Below are 19,599 nucleotides of genomic sequence, written 5' to 3' on the forward strand. Positions count from 1 at the left end.
GTGTGTGTGTGTGTGTGTGTGTGTGTGTGTGTGTGTGTGTGTGTGTGTGTGTGTGTATGGATGCATGCATATGCTCATGTTAGTATGAGTCAGAGGACCCTAGAGAGGCCTCCCCAAGGGTCCCGGCATGTTCCGATGTGTTTACTTCTCCTCTGTGGCAAGGGGGCAGTCGGTTGAGAGTCACCGTAGTGACGGGAGTGGAGGGGGTCTGTCAGGGTGTGGACTGCGGTTGGTCATGGAAGATAAGTGTGTTTCTGACTTCTGTGTGTATTTCCTGAGCTACATAAGATAGTCATGACAAGTTGTCACTGCTTTCATAATCGGCAGTGGGGGATATCCCTGGTAACTTCCAGAAGGCCTGCAGTTATGCTATGACCACTCAACCCTGCCAAAAGTCATTAGCTTATGTGTGCTCATGTTGGAGCTGAAAAGGTAGAGTGTGTGGTGGTAAGACCACCAAGGTCACAAGTTCAGCTCCTATAGGGAGTGTATATGATGATAAAATATATACAGTATCAGCTTGACTTTAAGTGTTTAAATAGGGGAGTATCAGGGCCTGCCACTCGGCCTTTTTTATGTAGTTTTACGTGTGGCTGTTCACGATGGGCCACATTTTCATTAGGGGAAATGGAGCAGAGGAATTCCTCTAGCCCATTATGATTAGACCCCGGGTGTGATTTCAGATTTCTCCTCCTCGCGGTAAATCTTCAGACGGGGCTCACTCCTGTGTCCCCCCCAGACTGGAGGGGTGATGTATGGTGATGCCTCTCACTCGGTCCAGTCGTGTGAACTCAGCCTTGGTGATTTAAGAGGGTCAGCCATTGTTCCTGTGTCCATAGCAATGCATTGCCCAGCCGGCCATCGACGTTCAAAGTATCGGCTAACAGCTAATGTGACCTGGGGAGAGACGTTTTTTAGAGGGGAAGGACCACACATGATTACTTAAAGTATAGATGGCCACCCTCTTAGGTTGTGATCGATTCACCGAGGCCTAACCCCGAATGTGTGCAATCTGTCATTTGGAATGAAATGATTAGTGTGCTTGAGTAGAACACACATTGCATTCATGCTGTGTTGTATGAAAAAACAAAAGCTTGTTAGCTTGTTCACCTGATCTTTCAAATTTCCAATGCTGCCCACTGGTACAAAGACCTGTATGTTTTGGACTAATGTCCTTCTTGCTCTGGGCGTCCAAAGTGCTCCTAATGTCCCTCTTGCTCTGTGTGTCCAAAGTGCTCCTGATGTTGACTGTGCTGAACGAAGTGTTCAAATGTTTAGAGCTTGTATTTACAGCATGTCTGTGTTTGTGTGTGTGTGTGTGTGTGTGTGTCACCACCCTATCCTTCAACTTCCTATCCGCTTGAGATGTGCATGCATTCATTTACTCAAAACACCCCAATAAGATCAGATTCTCCTGGACAGTGCTGTCTTCTAGCGCAGTTTAAAACAGGACCATCCTTTCCCCCGGTCTGGTTTCCCTGGTCTCCAGCTCCTGATCTATTGCAGTAGCCCAGTAGTGGTAACATTTAGCTTGGGCAGCCTCCAGTCAGTGCACACAATAAACCAGAGAATATATAGCCCACTAAACGCCACTCACTGCAGCCATTCACGCCACTGTCTGGGCCCGCACACGTTTGCCTGTTTGTGTCAGCAGAAAACAACAACAACAACAACAAGCACAAGCCGTCGGCTGTTGGCTCAGGGTGAAAAGACTAGGTTTGGACCGGGATTGATGCACGTACACTAGACAGGCATGGCTCCAGCCCCCACCTGGCTGCAGCCAATAAATCAGTAATGTGCAGCCTGGGATGAAAACACAATGAGCAGGCTCAGCGCTGGGATTAATCCCCTACAGTTAAAAGGGAGAAGAGAGAACAGGGACACAGACAGGCAAAGGAGATAGATAGAAATACACACACACACACACACACAGACACACGTACACACACACAAACAGACACACACCAAGTGGTCTTGACTACAGAACCCCTAAGAGTAGAGACATTCATCAAAGTCTCACATGCCTGTATGCATGAATACATACATACTCACTCTCTCTCTCACACACACACACACACACGACACACACATAGAGAAAGACATACTGATGCATTACCTATTGTATAATGCATTCTCATGAGGACCACTGCATGTCCAGCCTGCTCTCCCCACCGGTCATTACTGTGGCCTTATAATGTAGCATTCAGACAGAGAAGACTAGTGAGCACAGGGTCTAAAGTAAAAGCATTTTTATTTGCAACACCAACACAGCAGCAATTATATTATATAATCCATTCAAGCACAAGCACACAGTCAGCACAGCCTCAGATACAATAAAATTACAACCATGATATGATTGCACCAGTGAGTGTCATATAATTTATGATCTAAGAGAAATCTCTCACAGCAAAGCACACACTGATAATCACATTAGAGTTCAGGGTTGCTTCGGAGGCTTTATTAACTACCGGTATATCCCCTGGGCAGAACTGGGTCTGATGTTTATATGTATTTACATTACAAAGGATTGAATCTAGAATTCAAGGAAAGACAGGTATTCACTCTGATGTGAATGACAAAATTAATGCCTTAGATGTGTTGGCTGTAGTTCTTTACCTTCTTGTTACAGTAATTTCAATCAAAACCATTTTAACCCATAGTGTACTGTAAAGGTTTTAAATCCCTGAATGTCAATATGTTCATATTGACAAACTAGCCATCATGACTGTGGAATACACAGGGATCAAGGCTTGGCCCCGGCTGGGCCCAGGAACTCCATAGCGCCACCATTTGTCACTGCGATTTGTGGTTGGCATATAGTTGCAGCTACACACACCAAATTTGGTAGATGTATGTAACTTCCCAAGACAAACAACTTTTGTATATACATTGCATTAGCCACGCCCAATAGGAAGTGAGGTAATTGGGATTTTATGTATAGGGAGGGAAAGTAATCTCATCGCCCCCTACTGGTTGCGTTCCTAGAGTTTAGCAAAGTGGATGGGATTTTTTTTTTTTTTTAAATATATCTCAGTCCACATTGGGAACTTAGTTGATAAGTTCTAAGAATAGGTCTATGGGACTAAACATTGGAGCTGCTCTTCGATAGGAACGCAACCAGTTGGGCACTGGTTTTCACTTTCCCTCCCTATTGTGCACTTTTCGATGATTGATCCGATTCATGTCAAAGTTGGTTGCTGATTTCTATTTCACTGCTGGCAAATCAATTTTGAAGCACTTCTAGATGGTTCATCCGATTCATATCAGATGTGGCATAGATGATGTTAAAATGTCGCTGATGTTTATTGCAAAGTTATTGATATGTTGTAATATGCTGCAATAGACCTCTCCAGAATAAGTCCCGTCTCCGTAACTTCCGTATCCATCCAACTTCCGGGCGCCAATTGTCTATGGGAAATAACATGGCGTTTCGAAATATCATACCGGTAAAACATCTGTAGGTAGCGAAGTAGAAAAAAATGGTGGGCCGATTGGCCTACACACTTCTGCCATCTAGTTTCCACTGTGTTTTTTGATTGTCGGTGCCGTTAAAGTAGAAATATAACAGTAAGAAGCACTAAGCTAACGCACGCTTCAGACGCCGCGACCCCCCCAGTCAAGGTTGCATAGCAACGGCAATGTTTCATAGTTTGTCTTCACCGAAATGGAGTTTGTGACACCAGAGCCTGTCTACGGAGGTGGCACTAACCCTGCGTGAAATCATCATGTTTGATAGGTTGCTAATACATTCTGAAAACGTTACTGTTCTAATCAAGGTCATGCAAAATAAAGCTATTGACTCAATACGATTCAGCCTCTGATTCCTAGTCTGCTTATCATTATCTGTTATTCGTGAAAAAAACTCTCATCTTGTCATGTCTTTAGTGTCTTTGTCGGCAATTTATTTCTTTTTTTCAAATATCTTAATAACAGCCAACAAACTCGCACAGTCAAACCAAAGTTAAGTCATGTTGAAAAGAGGCTGAACCTTGCGAACGATTTACATTTATAGACCACTGAAACCACGCATGAATCACACGTGAAAATGACCATCACGTTAGATTGTGACTGGTTGGTTGTGAGCAAGATCTAACGCCCTCCTCCGCCCGAGTACATCGGAACTAGCTCCCGGTTAGCATTAATAATCGTTTACTACTTAAACGGCACCGACAATCATAAAATCCAGTGGAAACTTGATGTCAGAAGTGTGTAGGCCAATCGGCCCACCAGCTTTTTCTACTTTGTCACCTACAGAGTTTGACAGGTACGATCTTTCAAAACGCCATATTATTTCCCATAGATATTTGACGACTGAAAGTTGGATGGATACGGAAGTTACGGAGGCGGGACTTATTCTGGAGAGGTCTATGGCAATAAGATGAATTTAAATATGGCGCCTCTGTTGAATTTTGTCTCTTCTGAGGTGGTTCTTGCAGCTGAAAACTTATGAAATATTTTAAACACATCAAGTGTCTCAATAAATACTCAGAGACAAAGGCTTCACTCCGGGCGTGGCCCAGGAACTCCATAGTGCCCCCTTATGTCACTGTGACTTTTGGTTGACATATAGTTTAAGATACACCATGGAGGTATTATATATAACTGGAGAGAGTGACTAAGTCCCGCCCCCATTCATTTCAATGGACCATGCTAGGCTAGCTTAGCCTGACGAGCCAGACCCACATTAAAATGTAGGGTCTGGGCACTCACCGTTCGCAGTTCTCAGTCTGAGGGGCGGGATAATCGGTTGTCTTTCACATTCCCTCTGCACGCAATAGGACAGCGCTGAGTCCCATGCGTTTTCCCACCAGCGGAGCTAGTTGGCTAGTTCAAACTTAGTATAAAGTACTAAGTATAAAGTTTACAAAAGTGAAAAATACATTCCCCAAGTGTCCTTTTCAAGACCTACGTTACAAAGTTTGAACAAAGTTTCTACGTTAAACGGTTAAAGCTGAATTAGACACAGAAATTTGAAAGTACCCAAGACTCAGGTCTGGCATTGCCACCAACAGCCCTACGCCCGCTCTACTCCCACAAAGCATCAGAATGCCATTTTAAAGACCCTGAACACCAGGTGTGCAAATCAATTAAGCAATGATTGCTGAGCAGGCCAATCTGACGAGGATGCCACAAGCTGACGAGGATGCCATGTACTCGTCACAGTCAGTTACCTTGTCAACCCACACAAGGCAGATTCCACATACAAAGTCAAGCATATTTATTTTCAAATCTCGAAAATATATTTACAAAGACACGTTTATTTATATAAATTTGTGTACTTATTTGTATGTCAAATTTTTATATTTGTATTTTGATATTTATAAATGTATGTTTATGTATATATATATCATTTTATATTTATTTAAATCATTTTGAGACAATCCTCACTCCATATGTATGTAACTCCCCAATACAAACAACTTTATTACGTACCTTCCATTAGCCACGCCCAACAGGAAGTGAGGTAATTGAGATTTTGTGCATTGTGAAATATAATCAAGTTTGAAGCACTTCTCCTAGACAATTGATCCGATTCTTGTCAAAAATGGTATATATTGTAACAATTTGATAGCGAGACACGCAGTTGTCCAATCAAAAGGTTTATTAGCTGAAGCGGGAATCACACACACACCAAGACACCATTACATAGGAAACACAAGGGAAGTCAATAAAACAAGCACGATACACGAACAGGGTTGTCACATACAATACACCGGGTAAAACACATGAGGTAAAACCTAAAGAAAGACTACACAAGCTAACACATACATGACAAGGAAAACGCAACTACACTAACTTAAACCGACATTACACAAACCAGCATTCGCACACATTGCATTCTGGGAGGCTAGCACTCAGTCCAAAAGACACCGACGTTACACAGCCCCCTCGCGAGCTATTGCCGTCCTCGGCAATATCTCCTCCCTTAGCCATTGCCATAACGTCGGTGTGGGCATTCACTCGCTCAGTCCATCAGTCTGTGGTACCGCCAACAACACGTGGGGTGCACACGCCGCAGGAGCTCACTCAACGGGGAGCCACGCTGCTAGCAATCCAGTGCGGGCGTGCTAGCAGCCACGTGGCCGTCCCCGCTCGTCACCAGCTCCCTCTCAGCAGCCGCCCTCAGGCTGCACTTTCCGCGGCGTGTCACCACGGCACTCCTCCTCTCCAGACGGGGCCCTAGGTGGCCTTACTACCGTTGACTGTGGCACCAAGCACTGGAACTCACGGGTCAACTGTCGCTGCACCTCCGTCGCTCCACTCCACAGTCGCACCGACCAGGATAGGCAGGCCCCAGCTCCGCTGCAGCCGGACCATGCTGAGCTCTCAGGCCGTCAGCTACCGGTTTCGGCGTCCCTCCTCGCGCTGCCTCCTCGCAGAGCTGTCCTCCTCTGCTCCTGGCCCGCTCCACTCCGTCATGGTCGCGACGAAGGCTTGACCCCCCTCTTCTGCCTCGTGCTATCTCACCCAACACAGCGAACCTTTTTTTTTTTTTTCTCTCTCTGGCGCCGGCCAACAGGCCAACTAGAACGGGCGCCCACACAGCACGGTGCCTCTCACACGCACCCAAAAGTTTTAAAGTTCAGAGTTCAGAGAGCCTTTCTGTCGAAGCTGCCCCACCGTCGTGAATTCGCTGCCCCCAGCGTCTCTGCCAGCCGTCCGTCGTCCAGGAACCTCTTCCTCGCCGCTCTCCCTCGGCTCTGCTCACGCGTTGCGGCTCGCAGCGGAGTCAGCGCCCAGGCCAGCGTTGTCTTCTCCGCGACCGCTACTTCAGGCCCCTCTTCCGGCAAGATCTCCTCCCATGGCAGCAGACAGGTCCAGGCGACAGCTCCTCTCCTCTGGCTGGCAGTTGTCACATACAATACACCGGGTAAAACACATGAGGTAAAACCTAAAGAAAGACTACACAAGCTAACACATACATGACAAGGAAAACGCAACTACACTAACTTAAACCGACATTACACAAACCAGCATTCGCACACATTGCATTCTGGGAGGCTAGCACTCAGTCCAAAAGACACCGACGTTACAATATGATGTCAAGATGTTGTTGATTCTAAATTGAGAAGTTTTTTATTGTAAAGTGCTGAAAAAGTGATATGATGAATTTACATACTGTGTCATATAAAAAGGAAATATGTAATAAATATGGCACCCATATCATCACTCACAGTATCTATTCAGGGACAGAGATTTTCCCCCAGGTATGGCCCAGGGTCTCCATAGCACCCCCTTATGTCATTGAGTCTTGTGGTTAGCAAATAATTTCACCCCCACACACAAAAATGGGTAGGGATGTGGACCTCCTTAAGATGAACATAACGGGATGGGGGTCATGACCCCCCCCCCCCCCCCCCCCCCCCCCCCCCCCCCAAGAGTGGGTAGGCTGAAAGCAGTTTTTTTTTGGATGACTAGTGAACCTTTATTTTATTATTCTTATTTTTTATTTAAAATTGAACAGGGAACAGATTAGAATGTTGGTCAAATATAATAAGAATAGTAATAATAAACAACAATATCAATTCAATCAATAGCCTAATAAAATAAGCAATGAAAATGAGGGGAAAAGCAATAATAAAACAATAATGTCCATTCAATCAATAATATAAAAACAATGACATGGTAAGACTACATTAAGGAGAATATCAATAATAAACAATAATGTCAAATTAATCAACAGTCTAATAAAAATAAAACAATATTATACAAACCATAACACATAAGCGCTTAAACAACTACATACATGTTGAACAGGAATGTCTTTAGACCCCTCTTAAACAATTTATTAATCACCACTATGTGGATACTGTTTTTAGAATTGATTTAGATTAAGTGTTAGTATAATTTGTAATTTTGTTATTTGTATTTTAGTATATTTTTATATATTGTATTAAGTGTTAGTATAATTTGTATTTTAGTATATTTAGCATATTCTTTATCTTCTACTGTCCTTACTGCTTAGTTGTGTTTTTATATTATATACTTTAATTACTCTTCTGCTGTTAAAGAATGTGTTTGTCTTGTATGTATGCTGCTGAGACCTTGAATTTCCCCTGGGGATCAATAAAGTATCTATCTATCTATCTATCTATCTATCTATCTATCTATCTAAACGACCCAAAACTACCACAGGAACGGAGAGCACTGGGCAACTCATTCCACCAACATGGAACCACTGAGGAATAGAGTCTTGAATTAGACCTAGTTTTTATGACTGACTTTACTTGGAAGCATATCATTGTACCCTACATGTGGTGTAGCAGCACCTATTAAAGGGACACCAGGCAAGCCTGATGCTTTTTCTCTACAAAACTCCCCCTCCCTCTGTCTGAAGCTCTTTTCCTTTTCTTTGCATGCATCTTCCGTCAAGTGTTTTCGCAAATTTGAATTTGCTCAGCTAGTCACTTTGGCAATGAGTAATGATGCTCATTTAGAGCATGCAAAGCACAAACATACAACAAGAATTATACACATCAGAGATAAGATTCCAAATCCAAAACGAATTGTTTTTACCTCTTCCTCTAGAAAGTTAATTCTGTCATTTTTTCCCTTGTCCAATTCCTTATAGGTTTTGACCTCTTTCTCTAGAGAGTTAATTCTGTCATTTTTTTCCCTGTCCAATTTCTTATAGGTTTTTACCTCTTCCTCTAGAGAGTTAATTCTGTCATTTTTTTCCCTGTCCAATTTCTTATAGGTTTTTACCTCTTCCTCTAGAGAGTTAATTCTGTCATTTTTTTCCCTGTCCAATTTCTTATAGGTTTTGACCTCTTCCTTGTGAGAATTTTGTATTTGAGTTACTTTCCCCTCCAATTCCTTATAGTTGTACTGCATGTTCAGTTCAACTTCTTTCTTGGCATGAATTATCTCAGCTGCTAGCTGTCGGGTGGTATACCTAGCTTGGCACTGTCGCGTCCCCCATACACCCAGAAAGCATTTGTTTTTTGCCTTGTATTTGACATAAAATAACATAAATGGTTTAAATCTCTGTGATACGTTTGTTCTCTTTGTTTTGTCAGAAATGCTTGACCTGTTTTTGTCATGTGATGTATTTGTTGTTAATGTGAAGTCTGTGAAAGTGGAAACTGCCACATAGAACAACATCAGGGCGACCAGGCCCAGGGCCAGCTTGCCTCTCAGACTGCTTTTTTGGTGTTGCCGCAGGAACTTGGCGACAGCTCGCACTGCGTCATCATTACAAGGGCATCTCATCAGTCCATCATCAGTGAACAGGCAGTCCACAATGATGGAGTCGGGCCGCTTCATGAACCTCTTTGTGTCGGGCAAAGCGTAGTTGCTGTCAAATGTGTGATGAAGCACTACCAACGCTAAAGGTTTGCCCTCTGTGGAGAAATAATAAACATAAAAAGATAGAATGATGAGTGCCCAGGGGAAAGGTGGTTGTTTAATGTGACATTGTCTGGTCAGCTGTCTGTGTTGGTGGTACAGTACCTGGAATGTCTTGCAATGCGGCCACAATGTTAATTCCAACTCGAGATGTGACTGGGCAGAAAGCAAGGATGACATCACAGTCTGTGATGTTAGACACATTTTTGAACGAACACCAAGGGAGATGTGACTTGAAGCTTTCGTGGGTGTTCAGCGTTTCACCAGTAGTGATAGTGAACACAGATGCCATACTTCACCCTGGAGGTATACACATAAGATGCATAATTTGAGTGAAAAATAAAAAAAATGCTTAAAAGCTACAGTGACATTAAGCACTTCTTTCTATAACGTAATTTTGAGACATTTTTTTTTTTTTGCACTGATCCGATCCACACACAAATAGCTCTTGATCAATCCACACAAAATGTCACAGTGCAACAGATTCAATTCAATTCATTTTTTTTTAGATGCACCTGTATTTGTACAAATCACTGCATACAAGTCACAAGTTGGAATGTTTTGTTTGTGGATAGCAAAACGCTTGCACTTAAAGAATATTTGTACATCATGGTATGTGCATTTACACATTTTTATGAGACAAATAATTATGCCCTCATACAAAGTACCTTATCTTAAGTCTATCAGTAAAATTCCATACCAGCATTCAATTAATGCTTATGTTATGGGTTGAAATCAGCTGCATGTCTGGACTGATTGTGCTGGATAATAATTAGACTACACACCAGCAACAGCACACGCTGAACTTTTAGAAGCACAAAACCCATTTTCTTTGACAGCGGTCTGTTATACTTAGCAACGGTCTGTTATCAAGAAATAGCAGACCACCGAACGTTGGAAAAGGCCCATTCAAGTGAATGGAGCATTCTTCAGCATTATAAAGAGCCGTGTAATAAATTCATGTAATTACCGCTGAAACATATAATTACCGTTGTCAATGACAACAGGTTTTGTGCTTCTGATTTACGTACTGTATTTCAGATCACTCCGCAAGTATTCCGGTCACTTCTTGCAATGGAATTTCATTCAAAAGTGAAAGCAGATGGTTGATCAGCTGTGTTCTAAAGAATGTTTGATTCAAGTTCAGCGTGAACTGTTGCAAACTATTTGTTTCTAAGCAAAAGTCACGACGAAACAGTAACAAATAAATGTAAAGAGAAATCTCATGTGGAGTATATTTTTTAATTTTGGCAAGTAGCCGTATAATAATCGAGATAATGTATGGAACGTAAATCAGTAAAATAAGTCCCTTCAGGGCGAAGCAAGACACCTCAGCGTCTGGTTTGCCCTGTCAAGACTTATTTTCCCGATAATGACTGTCGTTCCATACATCCCTTATATTCAGTTTTATTATAAATAATTGAACATACAGTTGAAGTTCCATTCAAGAATGTTCATAATTTGAACATAAAAAAATATGCAATAGTTACTTTCCCTGGTAACTAGCTACTTTTATAATGCTGTAACTCAGTTACTAACTAACAGTTACTTTATGGGAGAAGTTGTACTTACTGTACTGTAGTAACTAGGGCTGGGCGATAAAACGATAGCGATAGGCTATGTATCGCAATAGACATGTAATCGATATCAATAAAAAAATATGTTCGATAGAACATTCGAAATTAAAAGGCACACCTCCCGCCTTATGTTGTCCATAAATAAATAGGCTAAATATATCTTGCATTGTAGCTATGTGCAACTCTACCAGAGTAGGCATAGAAGTAGGCCTACCTCAACACAGACTCCTTGCCCCGTGCTCTCTCTCTCTCTCTCTCTCTCTCTCTCTCTCTCAACAGGCGTATCCCTCCTCATGCACATGTAATCCAAACATTCACAATCGTGCAAGACGACTGGCTAAATTGCTATTAAATCCGGTTAGCATCATTAGCACGCTGCACGAATTTGTTCAAAACTGTTGCATTCAAATTGACTGCTAAATTCTAATCATTTCAATCCCGATGCAAATGGAAAAGTATTTTCCAAGACTCAAACGGGCCTGTCCCAAGGAGAAAAAGTATTAATTTGAACAAACACACGTGGGGACACTGAACAGTCTAACCAGTAGACTATGATAAACTAGCAAACTAGCTACTTTGTTTACAATATTTCCATGCTTCAACCAGTGTTGCTTTTCATTCAAACTTATGTGCACATTTATTCATTTGAGTGTTTTTCGTGATTTTGTTGTTGTTTCTTTTCCCTGTTTGCTTTGATTGATAACTTAGGTGATTAAAATCAGAGGAAGGTAGGGGGCCCCGCCAGGGGACCTCCGAGCACCCCGGCGGGTGGCTTAAAGTTCCCCCGGCCTAGCCGGGGGCGCTCGGTCAAAAAGACTTACCCTAAAGTTTAAAATAAAAGTGTTTAAATTGAACTTTTTTCCCCCTTTCTGGTCCTTATCTGCAGAATTTCATGAAATAGATTTTTTAAAAAATCAATAATTATCGATATCTACCAATATGAAATACTTATATCGTGATACAGTTTTCAGCCATATCGCCCAGCCCTAGTAGTAACTACCGGTATTTACTTTTTTTCAAGTAACACTGGTCATGACATGGACTCTCACACATAGAGTGTACTGATGATGGATTAAAACATTAAGCATACCTTTTGGTTGGCTACTCGAGAGGAGTGCACCTTCGCAATGTTGAGGTTTGTAGTAATTCTTTCAGGTAAGCTTCAGCTTTTAGTTCTTCTGAAGTGCTTTCCTGGCATGCTCACAGTAATGTGACGAGCCTGGGTTTGTTCAGTAGCCTTTTCTTCCTGATGGTCTGCTCAGCCAATGAGGTGTTTGCTTACATGCTCTGTTCTGATTGAGGAGCAATGTCATTGGTGCTTCATATCAGGGAATCAGAAAGTGAAACTGATCATGTGTTGCTTATTGAAGTGAAAGTGTTGCTCACTGAAATAAATATTTTATGTATTTTATTCATGACTGCTCTGCACACTATCCATCATCATAACCAGCTTCATGATGGTCATCTAAAATGCTTTTTGATGAGTGAACAAAAAGCAGCTCAACATAAATAGGTACTCCTTCAGAACTGTTGGAAAACCATTCCCAGTGTCTAACTTAAGGTGGTTGAAAGAATGTCATGAGTGTGAAATACTGTCATCACAACCAATTGGCTGCTCGGAGCCCAACATATAAAACAATTGGCTTTGTTTACACTCATTTGTTTACCGCATAACCCCATGGGTGTTATTTCATATTTAGTTTTCAGAGTCCAGACTTTGTGTATACAGTGCCAAAAGTATTCACCCACCTTGGATATTCCCCCTTTTATTGCTTTAATAGATGGAATCTTTGGCCATTTAATTTTGCCTTTTTTTACAATAATTGTCAAAAATCTCCTCTTTAATGTCAAAGTGAAAGCAATGTTATTAAAAAAAAAATTAATTAATAAAAAATATGAATGTGAAGCATGTGAAGCTCATTTATAACATTGATATCACTCAACATCATGGAGTAGGACCATCATCATCATACTAGTATCATCCCACATGGGCCCCCCTCCCTGTGCGACACTGAGTGGAGCACATGGCAAAAAAATCATTACTTTATTGAGTGTAAGATAAGAATAAGCCTTGTGTTGTGTTTTCTGCCATCATGACTGTGGGTGAAAATTGCTTGAGGTATGTTGGGCCTAAATGAAATGGGAAATCTGTGACAGTTGTGAAATGGTAACTGTCAGTCATGTGACAGTCATACAGAGCCATTTAATGTTGAATGTGAGGATTGAGGTCTTCTCTTTTTCAGATTGCCTTGGCAATCACTTTATACGCCACTGTAAAGTATTACACAAGGTCTTGGTTTTTACTTTTTATTGGTGATAGACAAAGAGCTAAAGGAAATGAATACTGGCAAAGAGATCCTGAGAGTAACACAATTCTCAGAGAAATACACTGATTATGTATAACATTGACAGGCAGATATTACATTGCGCACACAGCTGTGGAAAACTGGAAAATGCATATTAACAGATAAGTTCAAAACGGACAAATCACTTAGCTCCAAGGATACTAGACCTACTTATATTTCTGTTCATACAGTTAAGAACAAAATTATTCATACCCCAGGCAAATATTGACTTGATGTTGATTTTCTCTTTATCGATATGTTTGTTCTGACTGAAAATGGCACTACCACATGTCAAAAGGTTGTAAGACAATGTGGTAGAAACAAGCATTAAATTCCAATGACATCATGTCCATTTCAATTGTGGGGGTTAGAGAAGTATTCTTTTGGGATATTTTTCAACCAGGGGGAACTGGTGACCTTCTCAAAGTAAACAGTAACACTAAAGCAAGAGGCTACACTGAGATTCTGGAGGAAAAGATCAGGCAGTGTGCAAAGAGACCTGCCCCATAGGCATCATTGGACCATTAAACCATACAATGATCCAAAACATACAGCCAAATAAATCAAGAAATGGTTAACAGAGAACAATGTCATATTTTAGACATCCTCTGACACTGACTGAATTCCCCCCTCCTCTGACACTGACTGAATTCCCCCCTCCTCTGACACTGGCTTATTCCCCCCTCCCCTGACACCGATTTCTTTACCCCCTCCCCTGACACCGCCTTATTTTGCCCCTCCACTGGGCCCGCCTTATTTTCCCCTTCCCCCAGCGATGTTTTAACAGGCACATGTTGCTTTTCTATATTGAATAAGAAATATATATTATAGTGATAGACACAACATAATGATAGAATCGAAAGGGACAACATGAGCAGCACATTTTTTTAATTGCTTGCTTCTTTCTCATCAGGCTGTTTATCCTTTTCATCCATTTCATCATTCCTTTCTATGGCTGTGTCATGTGAGGCCTGTTCCTCAAGAGAGTTAATTGTTTAATTTGCTTTCCTGTCCAATTCCTTATAGTTTTCAACCTCTTCCTTGAGAGAGTTAATTGTTTTACTTAGTTTCCCCTCTAATTTCTTATACTCTTGCTGCTTCAGTTTAAGTTCTTTCTTGGTATGAATTAAGTCAACTGAGTACTCTCTGAAATTGGAAAATGTGGAAATTGCCACATACAACAAGATGAGGATGAGCAGGCCCAGGCCTAGCTTACCTCTCAGACTGTTTCCCATGTTGCTGCAGGAACTTGGCGACAGCTCGCACTGCGTCATCATTACAAGGGCATCTCATCAGTCCATCATCAGTGAACAGGCAGTCCACAGTGATTGAGTCGGGCCGCTTCATGAACCTCTTGGTGTCGGGCAAAGTGTAGTTGCTGTCAAATGTGTGGTGAAGTAAAGCACTACCAACGCTAAAGGTTTACCCTCTTTGAAGACAAAATAGCAAAGAGTGAATGATGAGTGCCCAGAGGAAGGGCAGCAGTTTAATATGACATTGTCTGGTCAATCTGTGTTGGTAGTACAGTACCTGGAATGTCCTGCAACGCTGCCTCAATGTTAATTCCATTTCGAGATGTGACTGGACAGAAAGCAAGGATGATGTCACAGTCTGTGATGTTAGACACATTTTTGCACGAACCCCAAGGGAGATGTGACTTGAAGCTTTCGTGGGTGTTCAGCGTTTCACCAGTAGTGATAGTGTACACAGACACCAGACCCTGGTTTGCCTGTTCTCTCATGATTGCAGGTAGGCCACAGGCGTGAGGCCTATGGGGAGCAGTTGTAGAGGGAGTAAGGATGTAACGATTACCGGTATAATGGTAAACCGTGATAAAAATGTTGACGATAACAATTACCGTTTCCATTTCAAATATCAGAATTATCACGGTTGATTACCACGGTGTGGAAACCGTGTGTTTAATCCTTCCCACCTTCATCCGAGCCTGCTTTTGACCTACAGTAAGTCTAGTACAGGGGTCGCGAGCCGCATGCGGCTCTTTACCTCCTCTCGTGCGGCTTGCAGCAGCACAACTGATGTTCCCATGCACTTCTCCTTGGCCTTAGAGTTTTTTACTTTTTGAAATAGCCTATATTTCTGGTAAATGGTTATGGTTTTCATAATTTGATAGTTTGTTTCTTTAGCCAGGTGTAATGCTACTGTTGTAATCAGGAAAACCCTGAAGCTAAGCGCAAAATACTAGGACGAACACGGGACATTCAAAAGGAGGATTTATCTTTTTGTAGCATAATCCGTCTGGTTGATATGTCAACGTAACCAAAATAACACCGTTAAAAAACGTGTTCTAGTTTGGTACTTGGTATGCCAGATTTAACTGATGCATAAAGCTTCAAACCTGAACATTTCCCAAAGGCACTGACCTTTGCAAGTACAAGGTAAAGTTAGGCTATATAGACGTCAGTCAGAGAAGCAGACTCGTTTTCTTTTTGTGTAATTCTTTTAAAAAATGTAGCTACTGAACACTCGACGGAACATTTGACGGTCACATTGGCATCATATCAGTTGTTACATTGAAGCATTGCTCATGCTAATAAGTCATTCAGTGAGGGGGAATTTGTGGTCATTCAGTGAGGGGGAATTTGTGATGTGTGTCAGATATCTTCGTTGCTTGCTACTCATTCCTGAAAATGATAATTTGTAGCCTCTGCCAACTGCCTATTTAAACTGTAGCCTAGGCCTAAGTCGATGTTGTAGTGTGGGCATCTTTTTTGTTGTGCAGCTCTTTTAAGTTGTGTTGATATTTTTTTTGGCTCTTGCTGCTGGACTGGTTAGCCACCCCTGGTCTAGTACAATGAAACAAAACTGGTACCCTACTGATTCTGTTAATTGATGGTTTTAACTGCGATTCGGATTAGAATACACCTGATTTTAAAAGGTGGAACATTTTCACCGCAAAACATGCACTGTATCCTGTAGCCACTCTGCGTCTTTTAACAGTTTGTTCGCGTCCACATTAAATCCATTCCAGTCATGTTATCAGGAGAATACAGTAGCCTAAAGTTTTATTTCGAACACTTACTTTGGTATTACTCATTGTATCCAAATAACCGAAAAACTCCAAGTCATGGTAGGGTAAGTTAAGCTATAAGCACATAGCCAATTAAACATGACCAAGGAAAAAGTGAATGGGACACTTTTTGAAACTATGTCAGCTTGTGTAGGCCTATCAGTGCTTTCTGACCATATTGAACAGACTTTTAAAAATACTAAGATAATACCGAAGCCGTGATAATTTTGGTCACTATAACCGTGAGGCTAAATTTTCATACCGTTACATCTCTAGTTGTGGGTCTTGAATAAATCATGCGCTATACCCACAATCCCGCGCTGAATTTTAGGCCCTGTAAACGTTGGCGAACATGCGGGAATTTGGTGACTGTGTTTTTATTAATCCTGTTATTCTCGGGATCTACTGGGCAAGTCCTAAAGATCTACAGGTCGATCGTGATGGACCAGTTAAAAAAGCCCACACGTAGCGGCATGAAGCCTTCTTCAGGGCTTCGGCTGATTTATGTTGTTCTGTCGGAGCATACTGTTGGTTTCAGTGAATATGATCAAAAAAATCTTGCCAACTGCCGCTTTAATGTTTAATGTGAGGATTGCACTTCTCCCCCATTGCCCTGGTCATTTAAATGCCACTGAAAAGTATCACACAGGGTCTTGCTTTTTACTTATTGTCTTTTTATTGGTCATAAATAGTGAAAGAGAAGTAATGAAGGCAGAGGGAACCTGACAGTAATTCACCCAATTCACATAGAAATACACTGATTAGATATTACAGATATTACATTGCATCCACTCAAAACCGACAGATCACTTGATCTTAGCTCAAAAGATACTACACCTACTTATATTTCTGTTCATATGTTCTGTGAAAAGCTACACATTAATGTGCAGACTACACATCATTTTTTTGAGTGGACCTTATGGTTTGACTTGGTTTGACTTGAAGAATTTCTCCCATCTAGTTTAGGGATTATATTGCAACCTAATAGAACTACGGTAGCCGTCGCACATCAGAAACATACAGATAACACCCAATTCAGACCAAAGAGCCACGTCGAGACGAAACCGTTCCAGAAGGAGTTGCAGCGGTGTGAATTAAATGGTGCATGTCGTTGCCAGCTGTTGCAAGCCATCGCAAAGCATTTAACGTTACCATATCTAGTTGCAGCTCATCTCGTTGTGAATCTACCTAGATGATGGCCCTAGTTCTGGACTCCTAAATAGGTGTGTCTAAACATAAACTTTTCTCTTTTGTCATGTGGCTTTTGGCTTGTGTGTGATGCCAATAAAACACACTTTCGGACATGGAATAAATCATTTCATTTTGCCTGTTAACCGAGCTAGTTAGCTAACGTTAGCACAGTAAACTGAAAGTGAATGGGAATAGCTAGTGATGTTCGCTAGCAAGGTAGCAGCTAAGGACTTTGGTTAAACTTGTATATTGTTGCAAACTGACAACTAAAATAACATGTTCAGCAACTTTGTGGTAGTCTACTAGGTATAGCAAAACTATGTTAGTTTATCAACTGTCTCTGGGTCTAGAAACTAGAGATCTAATGTGATCTAACCGTCACATAACCGTCACGTCACGAGATCTAAACATCACATGTGATGAAAACAATGGAGCAGCTGGTCTTAGGTATGCTCAGACTGGGAGACAAGCTCTTGCAGATGGGTGTGGACGCTCACCTGGTAACCTGGATTACAGATTACCTGACCGAGCGACAACAGTTCGTCAGACTGAAGAACTGCCTCTCTGACACTGTGATCAGCAGCACCGGAGCGCCACAAGGAACTGTGCTCTCTCCAGTCCTGTTCACCCTGTACACATCTGACTTCTGCTACAACACCGAGTCATGCCACATGCAGAAGTTTTCTGATGATACTGCAATTGTGGGGTGTATCAGGGACGAGCAAGAGGAGGAGTACAGGAGCCTGGTGGAGGACTTTGTGCAGTGGTGCAAACTCAATAACCTTCAACTAAACACTTCAAAGACCAAGGAGATGGTGGTGGATTTCCGAAGGTCTAAGCCCGCTCTGCTACCAGTCTCCATTGATGGGGTCAATGTGGAGGTGGTAAGCACCTACAAGTATTTGGGTCTCCACCTGGACAATAAACTGGACTGGTCAGCCAACACTGATGCACTCTACAAGAAAGGACAGAGCAGGCTGTACTTCCTGAGGAGGCTGCGGTCCTTCAATGTGTGCAGCAAGCTCCTCAGGATGTTCTATCAGTCTGTTGTGGCCAGCGCCCTCTTCTATGCAGTGGTATGCTGGGGAGGAAGCACAAAGAAGAAGGATGCTGGGCGACTTGACAGGCTGGTAAGGAAGGCTGGCTCTGTGGGAGCTGAACTGGAGTGCATCACTTCAATATCTGACAAAAGGACCCTAAACAAACTGATCAACATCTTGGACAATGAATGTCATCCGCTCTACAGCACTATCAAAAACCAAAAGAGCTTGATCAGCTGGAGACTTCGCTCACTGCCATGCACAACTGAAAGGCTGAGGAAGTCATTTGTTCCTAGGGCCATTGAACTGTTCAATGCCTCACTAAAGGGAAGAGAGATAGACTTCTCTGCTTAGTCTGTCTGCGCCTCCACCCTCTCTATGTCCATGTTTTTTGAGTACTGCCCACTACTGCTTACTACTGTTTTACTATTGTACACAGCCTAATGTTTTCACTACTGTTTTACTGCTACACTGTTTTTCATGCTATATTAGCACACATGATCAATGGGTGCGGTCAGGCTTCTATTTATGCTGGTCTCTAGACCTTACTCTTGCACTGTTGCACTGTTGGACTAATGTTGGACTTTTTGCACCTTCACCATGACACTCACTCTCTTAAGCACCTTGCCAGACACACATAACTAAGGACTATGGTTGGACTACTGTTTGCACCTTCACCATGACACTCACTCCCTTTAGCACCTCACCAGTCCCGGCCCTGTCACTACAAGCGTCTTATGCTTGATCACCCTCAAGCACATTGGACTTTCTTAATTTAACTTATATAGTGTATTTAGTATTTAGTTTTCTTATCTGTCTTATCTTCTACTGTCTTTATTGTACAGTGGAGTTTAGTTGTATGTTTATACTTATACTTATGTTTACCATTTCTGCTGTAAGTGCATGTTGTGTGTTATGTCTGTATGCTACTGAGACCCTTGAATTTCCCCTTGAGGATCAATAAAGTATCTATCTATCTATCTATCTATCTATCTAATGAGACAGTGACAGGTCACAAACAAATTTATTTTTCTCATTTATTTCAATGGAAAATACAATTTCAATGTCGG

General features: G+C 41.9%; 2 protein-coding genes across 7 annotated transcripts in view; one reads left to right on the forward strand and one right to left on the reverse strand.

The window, feature by feature from the left end:
• Positions 1-19,599, forward strand: part of LOC121716157 (dematin-like) — an 83,446-nt gene that overhangs the window by 5,661 nt on the left and 58,186 nt on the right. The window lies entirely within an intron of this gene.
• On the reverse strand, positions 8,124-12,149 carry LOC121716158. Of its 3 annotated transcripts, none has more exons than XM_042102398.1 (4): positions 12,016-12,149; positions 9,454-9,648; positions 8,770-9,344; positions 8,124-8,643 (listed from the first exon to the last, which is right to left on the reverse strand). In XM_042102398.1, the coding sequence occupies exons 2-4, from the start codon at positions 9,638-9,640 to the stop codon at positions 8,431-8,433; spliced, it is 975 nt and encodes a 324-aa protein (XP_041958332.1). In that variant the 5' UTR covers positions 9,641-9,648; positions 12,016-12,149; the 3' UTR covers positions 8,124-8,430. The 3 variants fall into 3 exon arrangements, with proteins under 3 accessions (XP_041958332.1, XP_041958331.1, XP_041958330.1); XM_042102397.1 differs by having other exon boundaries at positions 8,124-8,706; XM_042102396.1 differs by having other exon boundaries at positions 8,124-9,344.

Source organism: Alosa sapidissima, chromosome 8 (genome assembly GCF_018492685.1).
Source record: "Alosa sapidissima isolate fAloSap1 chromosome 8, fAloSap1.pri, whole genome shotgun sequence".
NCBI classification, from domain to species: domain Eukaryota; kingdom Metazoa; phylum Chordata; class Actinopteri; order Clupeiformes; family Clupeidae; genus Alosa; species Alosa sapidissima.